At 46.9% G+C, this 23,434-nt stretch overlaps 1 protein-coding gene across 1 annotated transcript in view; it reads right to left on the bottom strand.

The window, feature by feature from the left end:
- Window positions 1-23,043, bottom strand: part of LOC132567765 (repulsive guidance molecule B-like) — a 37,263-nt gene extending 14,220 nt beyond the window's left edge. Inside the window, exons 1-2 of the mRNA XM_060233457.1 lie at window positions 22,883-23,043; window positions 3,296-3,777 (exon numbers count right to left, since the gene is read on the bottom strand). Coding sequence (XP_060089440.1) covers window positions 3,296-3,777; window positions 22,883-22,991 — 591 coding nt within the window. The 5' untranslated portion in view covers window positions 22,992-23,043. The remainder of the gene's footprint in view (window positions 1-3,295; window positions 3,778-22,882) is intronic.
- Window positions 23,044-23,434: the final 391 nt, after the last annotated feature.

Genomic DNA, 23,434 nt, shown 5'->3' with positions numbered 1-23,434 from the left:
ACCCGTGAGGGCTGTGGCAAGAAATGGCCCGTGAGGAGTCTGATGATCTCCTCGTAGGATTTCTCCGCCAGGCGGGCGGGCGCCGAGAGACCCTTTGCGATCTCGAACGTGGCAGGCCCGCATACGCTCAGGAGAACATCCCTCTTTGCTCCGGCGTCGGTGACCTTGTTGGCCCGGAGGTAGAACTCGACCCGTTCCGAGTAGGACTCCCAGCCCTCTGGATTTGCAGGGTCGAAGGCCTCGAGGTAGCCGGTGATTCCGCCCTGGTTGGCCATGGTGGCGGCGGCGGTCGTGACCGGTCGTTCGTTGCCCAAGATCTCCGTCGTAGCCGATAAGGTTAGAATCCCATCCTCGTCGCCAGTGTAACGTACTCGAAGCGGAGACGAGAGTAGGGCAACATTGTTTATTAGGAGCACGTTGCAAGAGAGGGAACACGCGGGCCGGGTCCCACTTATATACAATCCCCGGTACAGCCTACAGGGTTGGTCAGGCCAATCCTGACCCGTTGAACTTCCCGCCACAGCTGTTGATGGGCGGGGAGATTCGCGCCCTGCGCTGGGGCTTCTGGGACGGCCCAGTTGCCCCTGCGCCAGGTCGCATATTATTTACTGATACACTACACACTGGAAAAGTGGGTAGATGTGAACAAGATGCAATTTAAGAAGGATGAGCGCTGAGTTCTACAACTGGGTAAGAAAAATAAGAAACACACATACTGCATGGGGAGATACACTTCTGGGTAGCAGTGTGTGTGAACAAGGCCATAAGTTAAATATGAGCAGCCAGTGTGATGCAGTGACAAAAAAAGGCACATGCCATCTTAGGGTGTATCAACAAAGGCATAATATCCAATAATAATATGGGTTTTAGCAGTTTACGTTTGCTATGCAAAAGTCGCGGCACTTCCTGCAACTCCGGCGCAGATGGTGGGAAATCCAACCGGACACTGTGGAGGGAACAGGATTGTGACTGCGAGGTAAGCTGTGTGCGAAAACAGTATAGATCACCTTCAGTGGCAGCATTTCCAGTGCCCTAGTCCTCCTGCAATCACCATTCCACAACCAAAGGACTCTTTCCTTTCTAATTCACAAATCAGTTGCTCTTGCTCAGATAGCCAGCTGCTTTTGCTCAGCATCGTCTACTTCACAGGGCTCTTGCCAGGGTAAAAGGAGGAAGGGAGAAGAATATAGCGATTTAGCCAAATACTGATTTTAACAGGACACAAAAAGGCCACCTGCAAGTGGTAGGGGGAATGGGGGATGCAGGAAAATGCACCATGTAGAGGCACAGTTTCACTGCACTGAGGGGGCACCACCAGCAGCCCTGAGCCTGCTTTTGTGCGGAGGGCAGGATATAAATTAAATAAATAAATAAATGAGGGAACCAGAGAAGTCACTGTAAAATGAAGCTCAAAATGTATATTTGCCATCAAGGGTTTTCAAGGCAAGAGACATTCAGAGGTGGTTTGCCCTTGCCTGCCTCTGCAGAGCAACCCTGGGCTTCCTGAGTGGTCTCCTGTCCCAATATTAATCAGGGCCAACTCTGCTTCGCTTCCAAGAGCAGTATTTTAGCACCCATTTATATATTTTATCTATTTTAAATTAATTTATTATATAATTGAGATATTAAAATTGTTTACATTGTTTTATATGAATCGTGGGATTTCCATGTCTGTTAGCCGCCCTGAGCCCGCTTCGGCGGGGGAGGGCGGGATATAAAAATAAAGTTATTATTATTAATTATTATTAATTATTATTATTATTATTATTAAATCAGCCAGCCCGGATCACCCAGGGTCAATATAGGATCATATTTTCAAAATCCCATTAGAGCCACTGCAAAAACATAGTCAGAATTCAATGCCAGCCAAGTGTTTGGGGTTTTTTAAAGGATTAATGTAACAATAATAGGTATATTGGATGCAAAATGTCTTGCGATTGTATCAGCACTCACGTTCCTAATGGGTTCCGGGACAACTCTTCCTGCCTTTATTTATGTATTACAGTATTTATATGCAGCCTTTTCTTCATGGTTCAAGGCAGTTTACAATAATAATGTAAAAAAAAAAAATTAAAACCAACAACAATGTAGCAAATCTCTCCTCTTCTTAAAAGGTACCTGCCAACTTAGACTGCCTCCAAAATCCTGGCAAACAGAGAGGTCTTGCTGCACTTCCTGAAGGTCTCCAATGAGCCTCCCCCCCCCACCTCTTCAGGGAGCCCCTCCCACAGAGCCAGAGCCATGACAGAAAAGGCCGAGGCTCTGACTGATGTTAGACAGGACCCCCCAAAATTGTGGCACAGGCAAGAGATGGCTGGCTGATGGCAGTAGCTGGTGCACAATTATATAAGGAAGGAGACAGATCTTCAAATAAATGTCTAACTTATTCGCTGAAGTGCCATTCCCACATTCAGGAGTGATGATGCAGGGCCTTTTCAGTTGTGGCCCTCTCTGGATTTATCCCCTATCCACAGGCCCACTCACAAGAGAGGTGGCAAAAGGTTTCTGTTTGCTCTGGAGAGCAGCTGGGGCCTAAGCGACCCCAACATCCTTTGAATGAAAGCTGCACATTCAAACACACAGAACAGAATATGAGGGACTGATATTACAAAACCATCAATATGTGGGGAGGGGAACAGTCCTCAAAGCAGACACATTCCGCCCCTTAAAAGGAGAGGCAGGCTGGGGACAGACTTTGCTGTGCTACACAAAGATCAAAGGGGCCCGACACGGCCATTTTGCTACTGGGTCAGATCCGGGCAGCTTGGGGGGGAGGCAGGGAGGTCACTGGCCCACCAGGAAAAGCCCCAGTTGCCATCACAGTCAGTCTGCTCATGAGAAACAGAGATGCCACCCTGAGATGTCTGCAGGAAGCAGAGGGCAAAAATGCACAAGCATCATATTCCTTAAAGCAGAGGGTATTCGTGTGGCATTGTCCCCTCTTCCCCCTCCAAAAGAAGTGCACATTGGAAAATAACACCCCAAATAACACCTAGACTGACAATCTTTCTTCTCAACATGCACAGGCTTTGCCTCCTGAAGACAATATGACTCATAGCTTTGCTGAATGCATAAAGTGGGCCAAAGGAAGTTCAACAGCAAAAGTCATCAATGTGATTGGAGTGATCTACTCACACACCTATCAAGCAGGCTGTATCAGGCGCCACCTTCCTTTTGATTTAGACTGAAAGGCTGCATTCCAAATCAAAGGACATCATTTGTCTGCCTGCAAAGTGCTCAAATGAATGCCAGATCCCCAGGGAAGTTTTTTTTTTTAAAAAAAGAAGCTGTTTACCGTGCTGGTTGCTGTGGCACCAGATCCAAGCCCGACAGGGACATTGGTCACCTGAACCGACAAGTACTGGTTATCAATGAGGGGCCAAGCCCCCTCCACTTGACAAGTCTGGAATTCATCTTTAAATGTCCGCAGGTGGGGGTCTCCAAAGAGCCCACAGTGAACAAATTTTGTCTGGAAACCCAATCGGGCTTGGTAGTTGCACATCTCAGAAACCAGGGGGTCAGTGGCTCCGGGCGCTCTGGCGGAAGAGGCTGGCCCTTCACTGGAGCAGTTGCGCTGCCCAAAGAGTTCTTTGATCCGGAAGACCGCTGAGTGGTACACCAGATCACCCCGGCACAAGCGGGCCATCTTCTGGGTGCAGAGGGAGTAGGTCCGCAAAGCCATGCAGTAGTCTGTGTGAGGCAGAGTGTCCTCTGTCGAAGAGGTGGCTACTACGTAGTCCGTGTTGCAGCGCTGGATGTGGCACGGCTGGCCATCCACTGTGATGAGAGAGAGAGAGCACAATGAGGATCACAGAGATATCCAGCAGTACCAGTAGTACAAGCTTTGCCTACTGACCAAGCCACTCTCCTCCACCCAGGGCAACCTTGCTGTCCCTTCATACCAATTCTGGCAGTTTTACAACAATGAGATTCTGTGAGAGATGCCTTTGGCCTGGGCTAGAACTGCTCCTGAATGCATCACATGAAACTGTCTTATACTGAATCAGACCCCCCTTGGTCCATTAAAGTCAACATTGTCTACTCAGACTGGCAGAGGCCCTTCCCACCACCTACTTGCCAGATCTTTTAACTGGAGATGCTCCCAGGAATTGAACCTTGGACTTTCCTCCAAGCCAAGCCATGGCCCCGCCACAGCAGCCGTGACCAGCATATAATCCTGCGTTCTCCCTGTTCCACTGTCAGCTTAAAGAGGCAGGAGAACGAAACACCAAAGGGATCAGCTGAGACTCCAGTCACGCACCACCCTGACAAGGCGGCCGGCTTTAGTGGTTCCCTCAATGGAAAAGCAACCGGGGGGGGGGCTTCATGCAGGGAGGCCAGGCAAGGAACAAGGCCCTTTGTACCACTGGTGCCAGGACTATAGAGGAGGTCTCAGATCAGCCCAACCAAGTCCTGCTCAAAGTTGTTGACTTCAGTCCTACAAGCTACAGGGTGAAAGCCATTGGCTTGTTCTGATTTTTTGCCATGGTGGTTTGAAAAATGACACCCTCAGAACACACAATTGCCAAGGACAAGACAGCATATGAAGCTGCCTTCTTGGATTCACGCTTCTGCTCCATGAATCTGGCCTAGCATAAGGGCTGCCAACCTCCAGGTGGGGCCTGAAGATCTTCCAAAATCACAATGCTCTCCAGATGTCAGAGATCCATTACCCTGGAGAAAATGGCTGCTTTAGAGAGGGGACTCTGCTGAAGTCCCTCCCTTCCCCAAACCCCACCATCCTCAGGCTCCATCTCCACAATCTGGAGTTGACAACCCTACCCGGAACTGTTAATGAACTGGTCTTAAAACCTCCTTTCAAATGATCTTCACTGTATGCCTACGGGACAATTTGAATCCATATTGAGAACATCTGAAGCAGAGGTTCATCAGTAGCTACTAGCCAGAAGGCAGATGGAACACTCCGTCTAAGGCAGTGATGCTCTGTTTTCTTGGTGCTTGGGGGGGGGGGGGTAGACGGTTGGAAGGGCTTCTGGAATTCTGGCCCTGCTGCTAGCCTCCTGAGAGCCCCTGGGTTTTGGCCACTGTGGATCAGTTGGACTAGATGAGCCCTTGGCCTGATCCAACATGGCTTCTCTTATGTGTCTTGGGCAATGTTGCTCTGTATTCTTGGTGCTCGGGGAACTGTCAGACCCATAGTCAAGGAAAAGACAATTGAAGTTCAAGATCTTTATTCCAGCTTTATGGACATACATACACGTTGTTGGAACTGATCTCTCTGTAAGTTTTCCCAACTTATAAACCTTTGCCCTGACCGTTATAATTCAAGCCAAAGCACGCCAAGCAAAAGCGGGGGTTTTGCGTGGGGTTTTTGCTAAGCTCTCATCACCGCAGGTGCCCACTATCAGTTCATGGGCATCTCCTCCAGCTCTTTGACCTTGGTTACCTAGCAACTAGCCAATTCCCAGACATGCCATCCTGCCTCCAGATAAGCAACAAGTTACAGTTGTATCAAAGGCATAGCAAGCAGCATAGCATTGAAGCACAGCATAGCATTGTACAATTGAATACATATGGCAAGAGGAACAAGATGGAGTGACTCTTGACATTCTGCCCCCCCCAAGACCCTCTTCCCCTGGGCTTATTAGGATGTTTGTTGTAAAAGTCTTTAATTAAATCTTTACAGTTTGGAACTGACCCATTCGGCTTGACTTAATGGAAAGTGAGTCATTTGATGCGATAAAACAGTTCACCACATTTGATTTTGGCATCAAGGATTTCCTGCACTTCATGATGAATCTGACCACGAACCAGTCAGGGGTGATGGTTTCGTTTGGGGTGCCAAAGCAAGGGTCCAGGGTCCTTCTTCAAGTAGCTGGCGTGGAAACAAGGCTGGACATGTTTATGATTTTTTGGCAGTTCCAGTTCAACAGTTAACTTGTTTATAATCCTTTTGATTGGGAAGGTCCCAAATATTTCATCCCTGGTTTTTTAAAGTTTTGTGTAATAGGCAAGTGTTTGGTCAAAATGTACACCTTGTCTCCCACTGCTAAGTCCCAAAGTTCAGAGTGTTTTTTTTATCATATTGGGTTGTGTAGGCTTTTTGTGCCCGCTGTAGTTGTTTACTAATAACCTCCCAACCTCCTGCTATCCCTTGTCACCATTTGGTAAAGTCCGCGGGGGCTGACGAGAGGGGTGCAAGTTCAGGGAACGGTTTGCTTTCATATCTATACACCGCTTGGAAGGGGCTCACTTCAGTGGCGCTATGCACGCCGTTGTTGTAAGCATACTCTGCAAAGGGTAGCAGAGTCATTCAATTATCCTGTTGGAAGGGTGTACAGCAACGTAAGAACTGTTCAAGAATCGCGTTGGTGCGTTCCTTCTGTCCGTCCATCTGTCCAGCTCCATTCTCGCTAGTTCACAGAGGTGTGACCAAAATTTGGCAACGAATTGTGGGCCACGGTCAGAGACCACTTTAGCAGGGAAGGCATATAGCCAAAAGATGTGCTGGATAAACAACAGAGTCAGCTGCTTGGCCATGGGGAGTTGCTTGTAAGTACCCCAGCGGCAACCCCCCCCCCTCTTTTGTGCCATGATACAGGTGGGGAACCTTGTTGTATATTCTCCCACTTACGTAAACCTGGCCACCAGAATTGTCGTTGAATCAAATGCACTGTCTTTACAAACTCAAAATGCCCTCCCCAGTTTGGAGTCATGCGCCCTCTGAATAAAGAGGGGGCACATAGAATTTCTCCCCTCGGCGCCAAAACCCATCCTCCATCTTTGTTAATTGTAAATCCTCCTCTGGGGGACTGTCGAGGAAAGCTTGTTTTAGTTCGGTTAGGAACCTGTCAGGGGGCTCCCTTTCCTTCCGGCTTTGCTCATGCATGGTTACCAATGCGCTTAGTTGGGAAGGCATGAACAATGAGTCGATAACTTCCTCCCTCTTGCTATCGTGTTGAAGGAGGAGGGACAATGCGTCCGCCCAAAAGTTCAGTTTTCCGGAGATGTGCCCCAGCTTGAAATTGAACCGCCAAAATAGCCCCGCCCACCTTACTTGCTTATTGTTGAGGTTGTGGGTGGCAATGAGGGCGGCCAAGTTTTTATGATCTGCCCAGAGTTCAAATGCTTCCCACGTCCCTTCTAGGTAGTGTGTCCACTTTTCTAGGGCCAGTTTGATGGCGGAGGCTTCCTTGTTCCACACTGACCAGTTACGTTCAGCCGGGCTGAACTTTTGAGACAGGTATGTGCCGGGGTGCAACTGGCCTTCTGGCCCCTCCTGGAGTAACATGGCTGCGTGGGCGACGTTGCTCGCGTCACATTGGACCGCAAACCTTTTGTTTTCATTGGGATATATTAGGCAGGGATCGGATGTGAACCAGGCCTTAAGTTCATCAAATGCCTTTTGGCTCCCCCATCCACAGGAGGCTAGAGTTACCCTTAGTGGCTTGCGGCCCCTTCCCCTTGGTTTTCAACAGGGATAGGGTGATCTCGGCAAAGTTATTGATGAACCCCTATAAAAATGTGCCATCCCAAGGAAACTCTGGAGTTGTTTACGGGTTCGAGGGGGCTCCCACTCCACCACGGCTTGTACTTTGGTAGGATCCATTCCCAGGGCCCCCATGGAAATGCAGTATCCCAAAAAGTCAAGCTCCATCTTGTGGAACTCACACTTGGACAGTTTGGCAAATAACTTGTGCTCGTACAGTGTTTGCAGCACATCCCTTACCAACTGGATGTGTGATGGCAGGTCTTATGAGTATATCAAAATTTCATCCAGGTAACAGACCACGCCCTTATATAAATATTTGTGCAATACTTCATTAAGTTCATAAATACCCCTGGCGCCCCCTTAAGGCCGAACGGCATGACCAAGTACTCATATTGACCCAGGGGTGTGTTGAAGGTTGTTTTCCACTCATCTCCCCTTACTTGATGCACGGAAGTAAGCATCTCTGAGGTCAAGTTTAGTGAAGATTTTCCCTTGGGGCACCTCCCCTAACAGATCCCGTATAAGGGGGAGGGGGTACACATTACTCATGGAAATCGCGTTCAAGCTGCAGAAGTCAGTTCAAAGCCATAAACTGCCATCTTTTTTCTTTCTGAATAGTACCAGAGCGGCGTGTGGGGACTTGGCGGGTCAGATGAACCCCCTACGCAGGTTGAGTTCCAGGAATCTCTAATTCCTCCCTCTCCCCCCAACTCATTGAATATAGCTTGGCTTTGGGAAGTGGCTCTCCCTCCACCAGTTCAATGGCACAGTCAGTGGGTCTGTGGGGGAGAAGCTCATCTGGCTCCTGGGCATCAAACACCTTTTGCGAGTCTTGATACTTGGGGGGCAAACTGGGCACTTGGGTGACACAAAGTTTCTCAAGTTGGGGAGGGGGGTGTGGGCCCCATTTTTTATTCCACCAGTGACTCTCGCACACCAGATCCAAAAAGTAAATGGTGCTCCTACTCCACTGAACAAGCGGGTTGTGGTCAGCCAGCCACTCCAGGCTGAGGATGGCTTGGAACTTGGCGGCCGGGGCGATAATGAATGTGCGAGGTTCCTGATGTTCCCCCACATCCAAGGTGCACACTTAGGTTCCCATCCTACATGGCTCCCCCTTCATTGGGCTCTCATCCATTTGCTCAAACACATAGGATTCTTTTTTTTTTGTCCAAAAACTTTTTTATTGAATTTAATAAACATACAAATAAAGCAATCAATGACTGTATCTGCAATCATTCTTTGTGTATAAGCATAGCATACCAGCAGAAAACAAAATACATTCACACACACATACATAATTGGCAGCTGAATTAAAAAATAAGTACTCTGTCCATATATTAATTACATCAAATTAATAATGTCATAATATCTACCAGGTATACATGTATGCATCTGATCTACAGGACCAAAAGAAAATTTAAGAAATGGAAGCCACTTGTACATCAGAGATTCGTTACTTTCTGAATTGTTTATATTGCATAAACTATCTGGACAAATAGCATAGACCTCCCAGATTTTAGCATACCAGGCTTTAACTGGAGGAATATTGGGAGATTTCCAAAATTGGGCTAACACCATTTTAGCAGCAGCTAGTAAAAGGGATATCAGGGATTTATTGAGAGAAGTAATAGAAATATCTTTCCAACAGTCAAGCAAAATGAGTTCCAATCTTAAGGGTAAACTATAGCCCGTGATATCCTTGATTTTTGCCACAATTACTGCCCAAAACGACTGCACCCTCGGGCAAGACCACCAGCAGTGTATAAATGTGCCCACCTCTCCACAATTTTTTCAACATTTGGAGGAATGATTTATCGCCATATGGCTTAATCTCTGAGGTGTTAAATACCACCAAAACAAAATTTTTTGAGTTTGTAATTGTATATTCAATGATTTTGAAACAAACGAAGGAGATGACCAGATTTGTTGCCAAACATCCTCCTGAAAATTAATTGAACTATTCCTTTGCCAAATTTCTTGATAGGATAACAAATCAACAGCATCAATGTCTAGCAAACCCTTATAAATAAATGAAATCAGTCCCTTCCGCTTTAAAAAAGGAGAATATAGCAAGTGTTCAAAGAAAGTAAGAGGTCGATTGAAATTGTATTTCTTTAAGAGTGATGTCACCAAGTTGTTAGTTTGCAAGTATTCAAACCATGGGATTTTTGTCCCACCAGTTTTCTCTTCCAAAGATTTTTTGTCGAGCATTTTTCCATTGGACAAAATATCCACAAACCTATAAAGGTTATATTTTTTCCAAATTGGAAAAGACTTGTAAAAAACCCCCGGTTGAAACCAAGAAACATCCACAAAATGAGATAGTGGAGATATTGGAGGGGCTAAAGAGAGGCGACGTTTGTCCCAAATCTGAAAAATAGCTTTAAGAAAAAGGTTGGAGGAGATAATAGGAGGTCTATTCTTCGGAAATTCCCATAATATAGAGTGAAACGATTTGTTATTTAGATAGGTATCTTCTAGGGCCTTCCAACCTGAATTTAAGTCAGCATCATGGTATCTAATAAGGCTACCTAAAATGGCAGCTTCATAAAATTTATGCAGATCCGGAAGAGCCAGACCCTCTGAGGATTTAGAACGAATAAGAGTTGCATACCCTATTCTAGACAAGCCCTTGTTGCAAATATATCTTAAGAACGAACGACGCCAACCCACAAATAAATCCTCAGGAATAAGAATAGGAATGGCTCGAAATAAAAACAGAAATTTGGGGAAAATAAAAGATTTAATAATCTGAATTTTTTCATTCCAGGGAATGAGTGAAGAATTTTTATTCTTTTGCAGGGTAAGAATGTCCTTAATCAATAAATGATGATTAACTTTAAAAATATCTCCCAATTTCAAAGGTATATTGATCCCCAAATATGTCCAATATCTATCAATTTTTTTAAAGTGATAATTAGAGTAGATGGAGTCTTGGAGAGCATCCAAAATTGTGATGGGATAAAGAATGGTTTTGGATGGGTTTACTCGAAGGCCTGATATAGAAGAAAATACAGATAATAAATCAAAGACAGCCGGTAAAGAAGACTTAGGTTTTGTAACAAAAAGCACTAGGTCATCTGCAAACAAAGACACCTTAATTTGTTTCTTTCTAATAGGGATACCAGCGATAATATTGGTATCACGGATAGCATTAGCAAGAGGTTCTATTGCGATCGCAAAAAGCAGAGGAGACAAGGGGCAACCTTGCCTCGTCCCTCTGAAAAGATTAAATTCTTCAGAATCCAAATTATTAATAGAAAGAATAGCAGAAGGCGATTTATATAAAGAATGGATTATCTTCAGAAAATTCGGTCCGAAGTTCATTTTCTGCAGTAAGGTTGTAAGATAAGGAACTTCAACGGAGTCAAAGGCTTTTTCAAAATCAATAGACAAGATAAAAGAAGACTCAATATTAAATTTCCAGCAGTATTGAATAACATCAAGGACCATTCTAGTATTGTCCGTTAACTCACGGTGTGGGATAAAGCCCGATTGGTCAGGATGAATGTAGTTCCCTATAAAGGTATTAAGCCTAGCCACCAGGGCTGCTGTAAAAATCTTATAATCACAATTAAGGAGCGATATCGGCCTGTATGAACTAGGGTCTAGTAAGTCTTTGTCCTTCTTTGGAAGAAGTATGATTTTTGCCTGTGACCAAGTAACAGGGAAAGAACCAGACTGTACAAACTGATTACAGGCGTCTGCCAAGATGGGAGCCAACAAAATGTTAAAAAAATTATAAAATTCTGGTATAAAGCCATCTCGGGCTGGAGATTTATTGGATTTCATAGACTTGATAGTCTCCTGTATTTCAAGTGCAGTAAAAGGTTTGTCCAAAAAGGATTTAACCTCAGGAGAGACAGGCTTAATAACTGAGTGAGTGTCTAAGAAAGATGAAATAAGGTCTGATGCTGGATGCTGAGAGGAATATAGAGATGAATAGTACTTTTTAAACACTCCTACAATATCCTTAGTGGAATGTTTCAAGGTACCAGATTTAGAACGAATGGAAGAAATAGCCATTGAGGATACTCTCTTTTTAACCTTCCAAGATAGGAGTTTAAGAGATTGAGGAGTTCGAAACCAATATTTTTGTTTTATAAAAGCCATTTGTTTTTCAATCTTGGAGACATCAAAAGATTCTAATTTTTTTCTTTCTATAAGAAGTTTTGAATAAGTTTTTTTGCTACCAAATTTTTTAAATTTCTCTTCCAATTTGGTAATGTTGGCAACCAAATCAGATCTAATTTTTTCTTTTTCTTTTTTATACGAAGAGGCAATAGCCATAAATCTGCCACGAATTACAGCTTTGAAAGAATCCCGAACTATATGCTGGGGTACTCCACACTCCATATTGAATTGAAAAAATTCTTTAATGTCTTTTTCAATGGAATCTGTAACCGATTTCATAGACAGAAGTTTACTATCCAATCTCCAATTAAAAGAAAAAGATCTGTCAGTAACGCCTGACATATACCCTTCCAACCATGCATGATCAGACCAAATCATTGGGCCAATTTCTACTTTAGAAAAAAGATTAGAAATAGAATCTGAAACTAAAAGAAAATCTATTCTGGAATAAGTTTGATGACGAGAAGAAAAAAAAGGTATAATCTCTTTCTTTTGGATGTCTGCTTCTCCAAATGTCTGACAGATTATAGGATTGAAAAACTTGAGCTAAATCATTTTGGCCATTCAAATCTTTTGATTGAGACCGTTTATTGGCAGATAGAGGTAGCAGGCTTTTTTGAGATCTATCTAAAGAAGGATTGACAACATAGTTGAGATCTCCTCCCAAGATAATGGGCCCTGTATGAAAGGTTTGAAGTTGTGACAACGTATCTTTAATAAATGCAATTTGCCCATCATTTGGAGCATACACCGATGCCAGAGTATAAGGGCTACCATTAAAGACCCCATTGATAAAAATATACCGACCCCTAGGGTCAATTGAGGAATTTTCAAAAGTGAATTGGACTGATTTACCTATTAGGATGGCCACACCTCTTGCTTTGGAAGACCCATAAGCTTGAAATTGATGAGCAAAAAATTTGGACTGGAAGACCCTGGGCTGGTTACCCTTAAGGTGAGTTTCTTGCAAAAAAAATTATACCTGGTTTCTGACGAGAGATGGCAGAGGCAACCCGTTTTTTCTTAATTAAATTATTTAGCCCGTTACAGTTTAGAGAAAGAAATTTCAAGTGGCACTCTGCCATAATTGAAAGAGGAAATAACCAAGGTTATCAAAATTATTACAATTTATAGCATTTAACCCAGGTGCCACCAGGATAGCTCGAGATGAATCCTGTAGATCAAATTTCAAAGGTATGAGGACAGATTTCAAATCAAAGGCTTTAAAAAACTTCCAGCTAAAACCATAATAATTCAATACAGTTATGCTGCCCATAACAAAAACAAAAAACCATAACCAACACCAATGGTCTAGCATTAACAGACACTAGCCACTAACTCACCCTCCAACTCTGTTAACCCAAACTTGGGAAAACAACAACTACTTACTTAAAAGGTTAAATTTGAAGCGGAAGTCTTCGTTACTGAAGACACCACACAACTAGCAACAACTACCAAATGGAGCTATTTAAAAAACCCCGAAGTTCTCCATTCTCCCTCTCTGCCAAAAATGCTTATATTTAACAATATCAACCCAGCAAAATTAAAATTTATAAACAGAATAACAGAGCCGAATGTATAGAGAGTTTTATAATGAAAGGCCACATAAAGCTGATTGAATCAAGGCTAAAATGCCTAGAAAGCCACATATAATAAAATCTGTGCCTTTTATCAACTCAGATTAGTGAATTAAAGATAAGTACAGGCAAACTAATATACCATGTGTAACAGCATCAGATCTCGATCACAAAGTTATAGTGAGACTTAAGACACTATGATAAAAATACAATGAAACTTTAAACAGAATTATGAACACTATTAAATACTGATCTCCCCAAACACTCCCCACCAACTATCCTTCAGCCACTTATAAGCCTATGTAGGGAGATGTGATAGTAAGGGAAACAAATTTCCAAACCTTCATAATAGCATAAGGCACAAACTGACACACACATACATTCCCTACCAACCCTCTGTCTCACACACTCATTTCCATTCAAGAATTCACAAAGGAAGGGAAAAGGTCCTGACAATTCATTAACTCACAGTAGAAAGAAATATATTGATATAAAACCCTGATCATACTATTCAAGTTTCTCACTCAGATCTACCCCCCCTCTCTCTCTCACTCTCTCACTCACTCCCACACCCTCTCTCGTCACCCAGCCTCCCCATTCAAACACCTACTTCCACTTACTTTTTAAACCATATATTCCAAGTCACTCCATTCTTCCAATCATGCATACCCAATCAACCAAGAAGATTTCCTTTAATGAGTTGATTTAAATTAATAACTCCCTCACATTCATAACATTGCTTTCAAAAAATATAAATAACAAGGGAAAAAAAGGGGGGGAACCCCCCAATTTCGTATATAGACACTGCTTCATAAGCACCACATAGGCAAAGCTTATAAATCAGCAGTTCAGTAGGCAAAGCTTATATGTCAGGGGGGGAAAAGGATGTCAGGAATCCTCAACAAAAAAAAAGGGGAAGATTTCTGCATAGCAACAGTTCCAGCGTTTAGCTTCTAGAAGAAACAGGCCGATCAGGACGGTTCATAGGCACACGACGCCATCTAGTGTCTGAAGTTATTGAGTGAGCATGGGAGGCTGCTTCCATAAGGCCGGTGGGAACAGGAAGATTCATATCGCACAGCATGCTTAGGCCTGAGTCAAGGTCTGCAGCTACAAATGACTGATCCTGTACTGTAACTTGCAGCTTGTACGAAGCAACCCATTGATATCTGATGTTTTCCCTGTTCAGGATTTCTATAATTGGCTTCAGATTTTTCCGCCTTTGCAAGGTTTCAGAAGACAAATCCTGTAGAATTTGGACGTTGTAATCTCCTAGCAGAAGAGGATTTATAGCCCGGGCTTTTTGCAGCAACTTGGATTTAACTGAGGCAGAAGAGAAACGGACTAAAATGTCCCTAGGCAACGAAGTTTTCTGTCTGCGCAATGGGCCAATTCTATATACTGTCTCCAGGGCACAGAGATCAGATTCAGAAAAACCCAATGCCTTCGATAGCCAGGAGGCTATAAGAGTTTTTAGATCAGAGGGGGAGGCAGAATTCTCGGGGAGCCCATGAATTTTAACATTCCCCATTTTCAGTTGGTTCTCAAGTGCAATAATTTTATCAGTGGCCCATTCATCTCTTTTATAAAAATACTGAGTGTCCTCCTGCACAGCACTTGCCATGTTAAAAGCAGAATCTGCCGTCTCTGCCACCTTCTCTAAGGACGTTTTGAAACCCTCCATTTGAGCAGAAAGGGGCTGGATCATGGCAGATATTTTGTCAGTCATATTTTGTTCCAGTTTTTGAAAAGCCTCCATTACCTCAGAACGAAATGAAGCTAGGTCTGCTGCTGTGTTTTCCCCTCCTCCCGACGCCAACTTGCTTGCAGGGCTGCTTGCTTTTCCTGAGGCCTTAGCCTTCGGCTTTTTTGGAAAATAGTCTTTAACAGAGTTCCTTGAATTTCTTTTTGATCTGGGTTTTTGACCATCTACTGTTCCTATACTAATTAAAGAAAAAAAAGAAAACAAACAACGCTGGGCGCTTGCTTAAGTGGATTTGGCAGGGGTAAGTATGGAGCTCTGTTTTCAGGCGTCCATTCCCTATGCGTGCGACGCCACGCCCCCCCCCCCCCCACATAGGATTCTTGAAGGGGCACCGTTTTTACCTAGCACTTCCACCAAGCTCAGGGATAATAAGTATTTGGAGCATCCTGAGTCCAGTAGGGCCCTGATGCAAGAAAATCATTTCATAACGGGGTGTACTAGTGTTATGGGTACATAATACAAAGTCCCGGATAATCTCACCTGTAGTAGTGCGGCCGTGGCTCTGACCTGCAGGTCTGGGTCGTTTCCCGGCAGCTGGGCCCCTCCATCCTCCTCCTCGGATTCCTCAGGGATCGGTTCTTGGAACTGCTTGGCCTTGGCTGTTGGGGCTCTGGCGCCGCTGGTTTTCTTCTTAGCCTCCAGCTTCAGGGGTGTGGAGGTCCGCGGCTCCTTTGGCTTGCTGGGGCATTCACTGAAAATGTGATTTTCCCCCCCACACACACTTGAAGCACAACTTTGCTTTGGCTCTCCGGTCATGCTTCTCACACGAAAGCTGCTCAGGGGCGTGCTTGGGTAGATTGGATCGAGGTGTCTTCTCCCGAGCTTCTTTTGGGGGGCCCCCTTGTTGCTTCTTATGGAGGGCAATCATCTTGTTGTGATCCTCTATTTCGCAAGCTAGCTGGGTTCTCCTGACCAGATCTCGAGGCTCCCCCAGCTTCAGGGCCTCTCTATATATGTGAGAGTTGAGGCCCCTCTTGAATTGCTCGATCCTGGCCACGTCGCCCCATCGCTGAACCTTGGAATTCAGCACCCTGAACTCGCTGAGGTACTCTTGGACCGACCCAGCGCCCTGGAGAGCCAGTTTGGTGTAGTGGTTAAGTGTGCGGACTCTTATCTGGGAGAACCGGGTTTTGATTCCCCACTCCTCCACTTGCACCTGCTAGCATGGCCTTGGGTCAACCATAGCTCTGGCAGAGGTTGTCCTTGAAAGGGCAGCTGCTGTGAGAGCCCTCTCCAGCCCCACCCACCTCATGGGGTGTCTGTGGGGGAGGAACGTAAAGGAGATTGTGAGCTGCTCTGAGACTCTTCAGAGTGGAGGGCAGGATATAAATCCAATATCATCTTCATCTTCTTCTTCAGGTCTTGTAGGGCCGCTATCACGCTGGTCTCCTGTAGAGGGTCTTCAAAGTGGCGTCGTAGAGCCCTCAGGAGGTCCGTGGCCGAGTTCAGCGCAGGGGATTGCTTCTCAAATAGGATGACATACCACTGGTCCACCGGGCCCCGGAGGCAGCTGCCAATGTACATTACTCGCGACTGTCCCGTCGGGAAGTTACAGGCCCAGACGCTGAGGTGCCCTCGTATAGTCACAATAAAGTAGGCTAGTTCCGATGGGTCCCCATCAAATGTTGCTTCACTTACTCGGGGGCCCCCTGGCATCGCCATCGGCTCCTCTGGCTCAGGTTGAGGTTGTGGTATCCAGTCGCCACCCATGGGTTGTTCACCTCCCGCAGGGGCTCCCCTCCCAGCAGGAATCAGGGGTCTTCCCCCCCCCCTCAGGGGTTGGTTGCGGGGGGGTGCAGCTGCGATTCACTCCCCCATCACTCACACTTGCCAGGCAAGGTTCTGCATCTCTTGGATCATGAAGGTGTGCATGGCTTGCATTTCCTCCCGGAACTGGATGCTTTGAGTGGCTAAAGCTTCTTGCATCCACTCCACAGTCGCATCTCCTGGCCCACCAGTCCAGGGGTCCTCTCCTTGACTTTTGTCACCCTGGAACCCCCAGGGGTGATAGGAGCGTTGCAGCCCCAAAAGTTGGTGGTGTTGCTGGGGGTCCTCTCTCAGATCTCCAATAATACTGTCCCGGAAATCCATGGATTTCCTTCGCACCGTCACGGTGACCAGGGTGACCCTTCGGGCTTGGGTTCTTCCTCACTGTCTGTTTTAGTAATCCCCGTAGCCTAGTCCTGTTCATCAGCCATCGTGAGTCTGGGGTTAAGCTAGGCCAGGATGATAAGACAGTTCCGACAAAATGTCAGACCCAGGGTCAAGGAAAAGACAATTGAAGTTCAAGATCTTTATTCCAGCTTCATGGGCATACACACACGTTGTCGGAACTGACCCCTCTGTCAGTTCCCCCAATTTATAAACCTTTGCCCTGACCGTTATAATTCAAGCCAAAGCGCGCCAAGCAAAAGCGGGAGTTTTGTGCAGGGTTTTTGCTAAGCTCTCATCATCGCAGGTGCCCACTATCAATTCATGGTTCACATCTCCTCCAGCCCTTTGACCTTGGTTACCTAGCAACTAGCCAATTCCCAGACATGCCATCCTCCCTCCAGATAAGCAACAAGTTACAGTTATATCAAAGGTATAGCAAGCAGCATAGCATTGAAGCACAGCATAGCATTGTACAATTGAATACATATGGCAAGAGGAACAAGATGGAGTGATTCTTGACAGCTTCTGGAGGGCTTCTGGAGTTCTGATCCTTCTGGTGGACTTTCTAATGGCATCTGGGTTTTGGCTACTACCAGTACACAGTATTGGAATGGATGGGCTGTTGGCAGGCTCCAACATGGTTTCTCTTATGTTCTTGTTTTCAGTGGTGGGGAAAATTAGCTCTCAAACAAGTGTGGTAGAACACATCAGAAGAACCCTGTTGGATCCAACCATCCTGTTTGAAGCCAACCTTAGAAAGCCTCCAAAACTTCTTTGTAGTCCACCTTTCTCACTCAAGGTGGATTAGGCCGAATGAGTCAAGACAATCAACACAATTGGATACCAATTAAATGATGCAGTGGTGTTTGGATTCTAGAAGTCTGGAACCAACCAGACATCTGAAAAGAGAACCAAAGCAAATCAGAAGCATTAACAGGATATGTTAAAATGATGCAAAAATTACATTTGTTTCCCTCCCTCTGCCACCCAGGCTCTGGCACTAGACCAATAGGCTGTCTCTGAACATGGAACCATTGCAGCTAATAACTGCTAATTGGACCACAAATCTGTCTGTTAAAAACAGAGCAATGTTCCTGAATGGTTTCTCAGTCTCATAAACTCTAATCATAAACAATGGTGCAACAGTGCATGTGCAGAGTACCTTCCTCTTCCCTACAAGGAGCAACAGAGGGTGGTTGTAATGCAGGGTTGACCCCCCCCCCCCACTCACAGCACCTGCTTTCTCCCTTTTCACAAACTAAGCTCCTCCAGGCATCCCAAAGAACAATGAACTTTGCTGGGTGCTCTATAGAAGGAGGATGGGAATAAAAACTTACATAACTGCAAGCACAGAGCAACCAGGAAACCACACCAGGTGTCTGGGGACACATGAATCATACCCTCAGTCCATCAAGGTCAGTCTGGCCTACTTGGACTGGCAACTCCTCTCCATGTCTCAGGCTAGGGTCTTTCCCATCACCTCTTGCTGGAGCCTTTTCACTGGGGATGTTGGGAACTGAACCTGGGACCTTCTGCATTCCAAGCAGGGGCTATTCCACTAAGCCACAGCCCCTCCCCCCAAAAACACATAGTCACACATGAACTGCCTTGGTCCATCAAGGTCAGTCTGGCAGCAGCTCTCCAGAGTCTCAGGCAGAGAATGGTTTTTCCCATCCCCTACTGCCAGATATTTCAACTGGAGAAGCCGGGGATTGGACCTGCGACCTTCCACATGCCAAGCAGAGGCTCTGCCACTGAGCCACAGCCCACACAGCACCCACCTAGGGGGCAGCGCACAGTCGCACCCTGTCCTGGAGAAGGAGGGGCCTGCGGTCCAGTGAGAAGCAGGGGTGCCAGGCCAGCTTGCCGGCCCAGCTGGTGGGAGGCAGAAAGGGTCTTTGTGCTGCAAACACGTTTGACTTGTTTTCTTTCTCCTTGCTTGTGTGCTAGAAAAACAAACCTCCTCATCTGCAGGATGGTCCACCCCCATATTCTCAGAAAGGGGCCCCAGCCATTGGAGGGGGCACAGCATGACTTTCACTGTTAGAACCAAGCCCCCAAATGGGGTTTCAGCTCACTTCATGCAGCTTGGTTTTAAATGCCTTTGGCAAGACCATGGTACTTCTGAGATTATACAGAGTGCCTATTCTTGATATATATTCAGGCAGGTAGTCATGTTGATCTGAAGCAACAGAACAAAGTTTGAATCCACTGGCACCTTTAAAACCAACAAAGCTTTTTGTGTGCACACACACATAAGTAAATTTTGTTGGTATTAATGGTGCCACAGGACACAAACTGTGTTCTACTCATGATAGATTAGACTGACATGAATGCTGCAGTTGCTATTGCTGAATCAGATCAATAACCACTATTTATTAATTACCAATTTGGGTGGTTCTTTTTTCACTGGGGATGGATGCCTCTGGGAATCTCACAAGTAGAGCGGCTGCCGTGTAACCATCCTCAGATCTGTCCTTAGTTCTTTTGCCATTCAAGACTAGGTGTTTTCCTCAAGTACCTGGCTCATGCGGTCTCCTTGTTGTGGCTGCTGATACAAGCACTCTGGCAACAGGGTTTCTGCACAGCAAGTTTCCCCACATTTTCCCCGCCCCACTTTAGGGCTGCCGACTCTGAGTTAAGAAATGCCTGAAGATCTGGGGGTGGCACCTGGGGTAAGTAGTCCCATAGAGTCCACTCTCCAATGCAGCCATTTGTCCAGGGGAACTGAACTTTGCAGTCTGGAGAGCAGCTGTGATTCCAGGAGCTCTCCAAACCCCACCTGGAGGCTGGGAACCCTGCCCCACTTCCTGGCATATTAGACTCCAGTGAACCCCCCTCCATGCCCCTCCTTCTAACCCAGAGAGACAAGGTTGGTACAGTGGCCATAGACAAGGATGCGGGAGTCCCGCTTTGAATCTCTGGTCTGCCATGGAAACACACAGCGTGCCCTGCAGCTGGGCACTCTTGCTCACCTTCACCAACCTCTCAGTCTCCTTGTTATCAGCAGGGAGCAGAGGAAGAGAGAAACATGTCGCAAATAGGGTTGCCAACCCTCCAGGTGGCGGCTGGTGATCTTCTGGGATTACAACTAACTCCAGGCAACAGAGATCAGTCCCCCTAGAATCCCCCACTGAGGCCCCTCCCCAAACCCTGCCCTTCTCAGGCTCCACCCCCCCAACTTCCAAGTGTTTCCCAACTCAGAGGGCGTTTTCGCACTGACCTTAATCGGCAGCGACGCCCCTCTTCACCGCGCAGGATCGGCGCGGATTTCGCACTAATTGCCGTGGAGCACCCGGAAGAGCCGGAAAGTCCCGTGGCTTTTGCGGCGCAAATGGAAACTGGTTTTTGGCGGTTTCCGTTTGCGCCGCAAAAGCCGCGGGACTTTCCGGCTCTTCCGGGTGCTCCACGGCAATTAGTGCGAAATCCGCGCCGATCCTGCGCGGTGAAGAGCGGCGTCGCTGCTGATTAAGGTTAGTGCGAAAACGCCCAGAGCCAGTTGGTCCCAAGTGGAGAGAAAAGTGGGTTGCCAATAAACAGAGGAGCACCTTGGGGGCAAGAATAACATCCCTCAAGCTAAACTTTCCAATCTCCCCCCCCCCACAGTCCACTTCCTCCTTTGGCCATGCCCCCTGGAAGGGCACCCCAAAACTTCCAGACACAGACCAGCCTCTCAGAAGATTGGGTCCACCCGAATAAAGGTCCACCCGGAAGATTGGAGGGGGGGTCCATCCTGCTTACTGTCCTCCAGGCAGTTCCATGGAGCAGTGACCCCCCCCCCAATGTCTCATGCAGCACCCTGATTTCAAATGGCTGCCTTCCCCAAAGCCTCAGAAGCTGTCACCCCACCCTCCTTCAAGGACCAAGGGCCCTCCCCCAAAGATGAAAATATCAAGACCCCCAATCAATCCTCCTCTCAAAAAAAATCCAAAATCTAAAAATTCCGTTTCCTTTGCTTTGCCCTCTTTCCCTTCCCATGTCAGGAAACAACACAACAGCCAAAGATTTTGTTCCTCCTCTAGATACTTATAACCTGTTTCCCTCTCTCTTTGGAAACCCAAAGCGGCTGACAGCAGCCTTCCCTCCTCCTCCTCCCTTTTACTCTCACAAGCAACAGCCTTGCGTAAGAACATAAGGGAAGTCATGTTGGATCAGGCCAATGGCCCATCCAGTCCAACACACAGTGGCCAATACACACACACACACACACACAATAATAGCCACTGATGGATCTCTGCTCCATAATAAGAAGATCTCAAGCTTCCACGGTGGGCTGGGGACTTGAACACAGGTCTCCTATTCTGCCACTCCAGTCACTCCATCACGCTCCTGGGGCACAATGACACAACTTACAAAACTAAAAGCCCACCACCACTCTTTCTTTGCCAGCCCTCCCAGTTCCCACAGGCTAGGACCCCTCCCCTCAGACCCTTCAAGAGACTCTTTGACTCCTGCATACCATGATGTCTATGGCTGCTAACCCCTGGGGGGAGAAGTGTCTGGAGATCTCTTGGAATCACAATGAATCCCCGGGTCAGTTCCCCTGGAGGAACCTGCAGCTTGGGAGGGGGGGACTCCATGGCATTATACCCTGCTGAAGTCCCACTCCTCTCTAACCCCCCCCCCCAAGGCTCCAGCCCAAAATCTTCAGGCATTTGGCACCACATTTGGCTTCCCACAAAATGGTGTTCAGTTTACAAAAGAAGAGCACAGACCCCCACATCTCTCAAGTATTAAATCATAATTCATCTCTGTTAAGTGCTTCTAAGAATACTGTTCATCTTCCCCAGCCCAATATTCTTAGATAGACTACTTCTAAATATGGAGGTTCCATTTCGCTGGTTACAGCTTCCCATGGGTTGCCTTCTCCCATTCCCCCCTTTCCTAACTACAGCCTTCCTGGGTCCCTCTATTCCAGCTCCCAGATCAGGAGAGCCCGCACAGAGAGTTTTTGGTGTTTTTGCAAGAAGCCCAGTAACCAGCAGGTTCCAGGTGCCTCCCCCCAAACTAACAACTGTCCCATTTAACAGTTGCCCTCGAGGTCCTCCATCCACCTGTGCTTGCCAACCTCCTGGTGGGGTTTGGGGATCTCTAGGAATTACAACTGATCTACACTTCCGTGCTTCCCTGGAGAAAAACACCAGCCGTGGAGGATGGACGATGGCCTTTTAACTCACTCAGGTCCTTCCTCTTCCCCCAGGCTCTTCCCTCCCCACGCGAATTCCCAACTCCTGAGTTAGCAATCCTGTGTCCAAAATGAAAGCCAGGCCAGCCGATCACACTGAAGAACCCTCTAACAGTGGAAAGAAAGCAGAGGGCAGTCTGCACCCCTTTCAACTGCAGACACAAAGACCCACACTGCCCCCAAATCCTGCTGGCAAGCAGAGGACCCCGCCCCATCAGAAAAGTTTGAAAAATACACCAGAGGGTGGGTTTGAGACCACGCAGGGCGGTTCGCCTGATCTGGTCAGATCCGAGAAGCTAAACAGGGTCGGCGCTGGCCAGAACGTCCAAGGGAGTCTGGGGCTGCTATGCAGAGGCAGGCGATGGCAAACCACCTCTATGCATCTCTTGCCCCATGAGGGCTCGCCATAAGTCAGTTGCGACTTCAGGGCAAACAAACCAACCAATCCAGCTATTCTGCAAATGCGCGCAGAAACACCCCCCCCATCCTACGCCGCGAAAGGTGGAGATCAAAGCCGCACAAACGGCAACAAAAGCCGCCCCCGCCCCCCGGTTCCATCCGCGGCAGCTCCACTCACGCCCTCCCCGCCTCCCTCCACCGCTGCAGCCTACCTGCCCACAGCCGCAGGCAGCACAAGGCGAACAGCGCGGCCAACGGCGGCCGCCGCAGCCACCCTCGAGCCGCCGCCGCCACCGCCCGGGGGAGGCTGCCCGGCCCCATAACCCCACAGCCATCAGCCTCGCAGGAAGCGCCTCCGCCCGCCAAACACGCTGCCGCGAAAGCGAGACTGAGTGAGACCTTAACCCAGGCACCGGGAGCCCTTTCCTCATCTACATAATCTGGACCCTTCGGCCAATCGGACGGCATATCTGAGAAAAGCCGCTAATGAGCGATGGGGCGGGGGAAGGAGGCATCTTCAGCCAATACTTCTGAAAGTTTTGGCGAGTTCCTGCATTAATTTGCATATCGAATAGCGGTTAGCCAATGATAAAGCAAGCCGTGTTGATCTCGGAGCTTTAGTCAATCCTGTAGGGCCTGGTAAAATCAGTCTGCCTGCACTTAATTTATCATAAAATACAAATTAAAATGAAATTAAAAAGAAAGCTAAAAACTAACAGTGATCTCTTCCGCAGATTCTGTGGAAACATAAACACAAAAAGCCC

This window comes from Heteronotia binoei, chromosome 2 (genome assembly GCF_032191835.1).
Source record: "Heteronotia binoei isolate CCM8104 ecotype False Entrance Well chromosome 2, APGP_CSIRO_Hbin_v1, whole genome shotgun sequence".
Lineage (NCBI taxonomy): Eukaryota > Metazoa > Chordata > Lepidosauria > Squamata > Gekkonidae > Heteronotia > Heteronotia binoei.
This window is presented reverse-complemented; position numbering and strand designations above follow the sequence as displayed.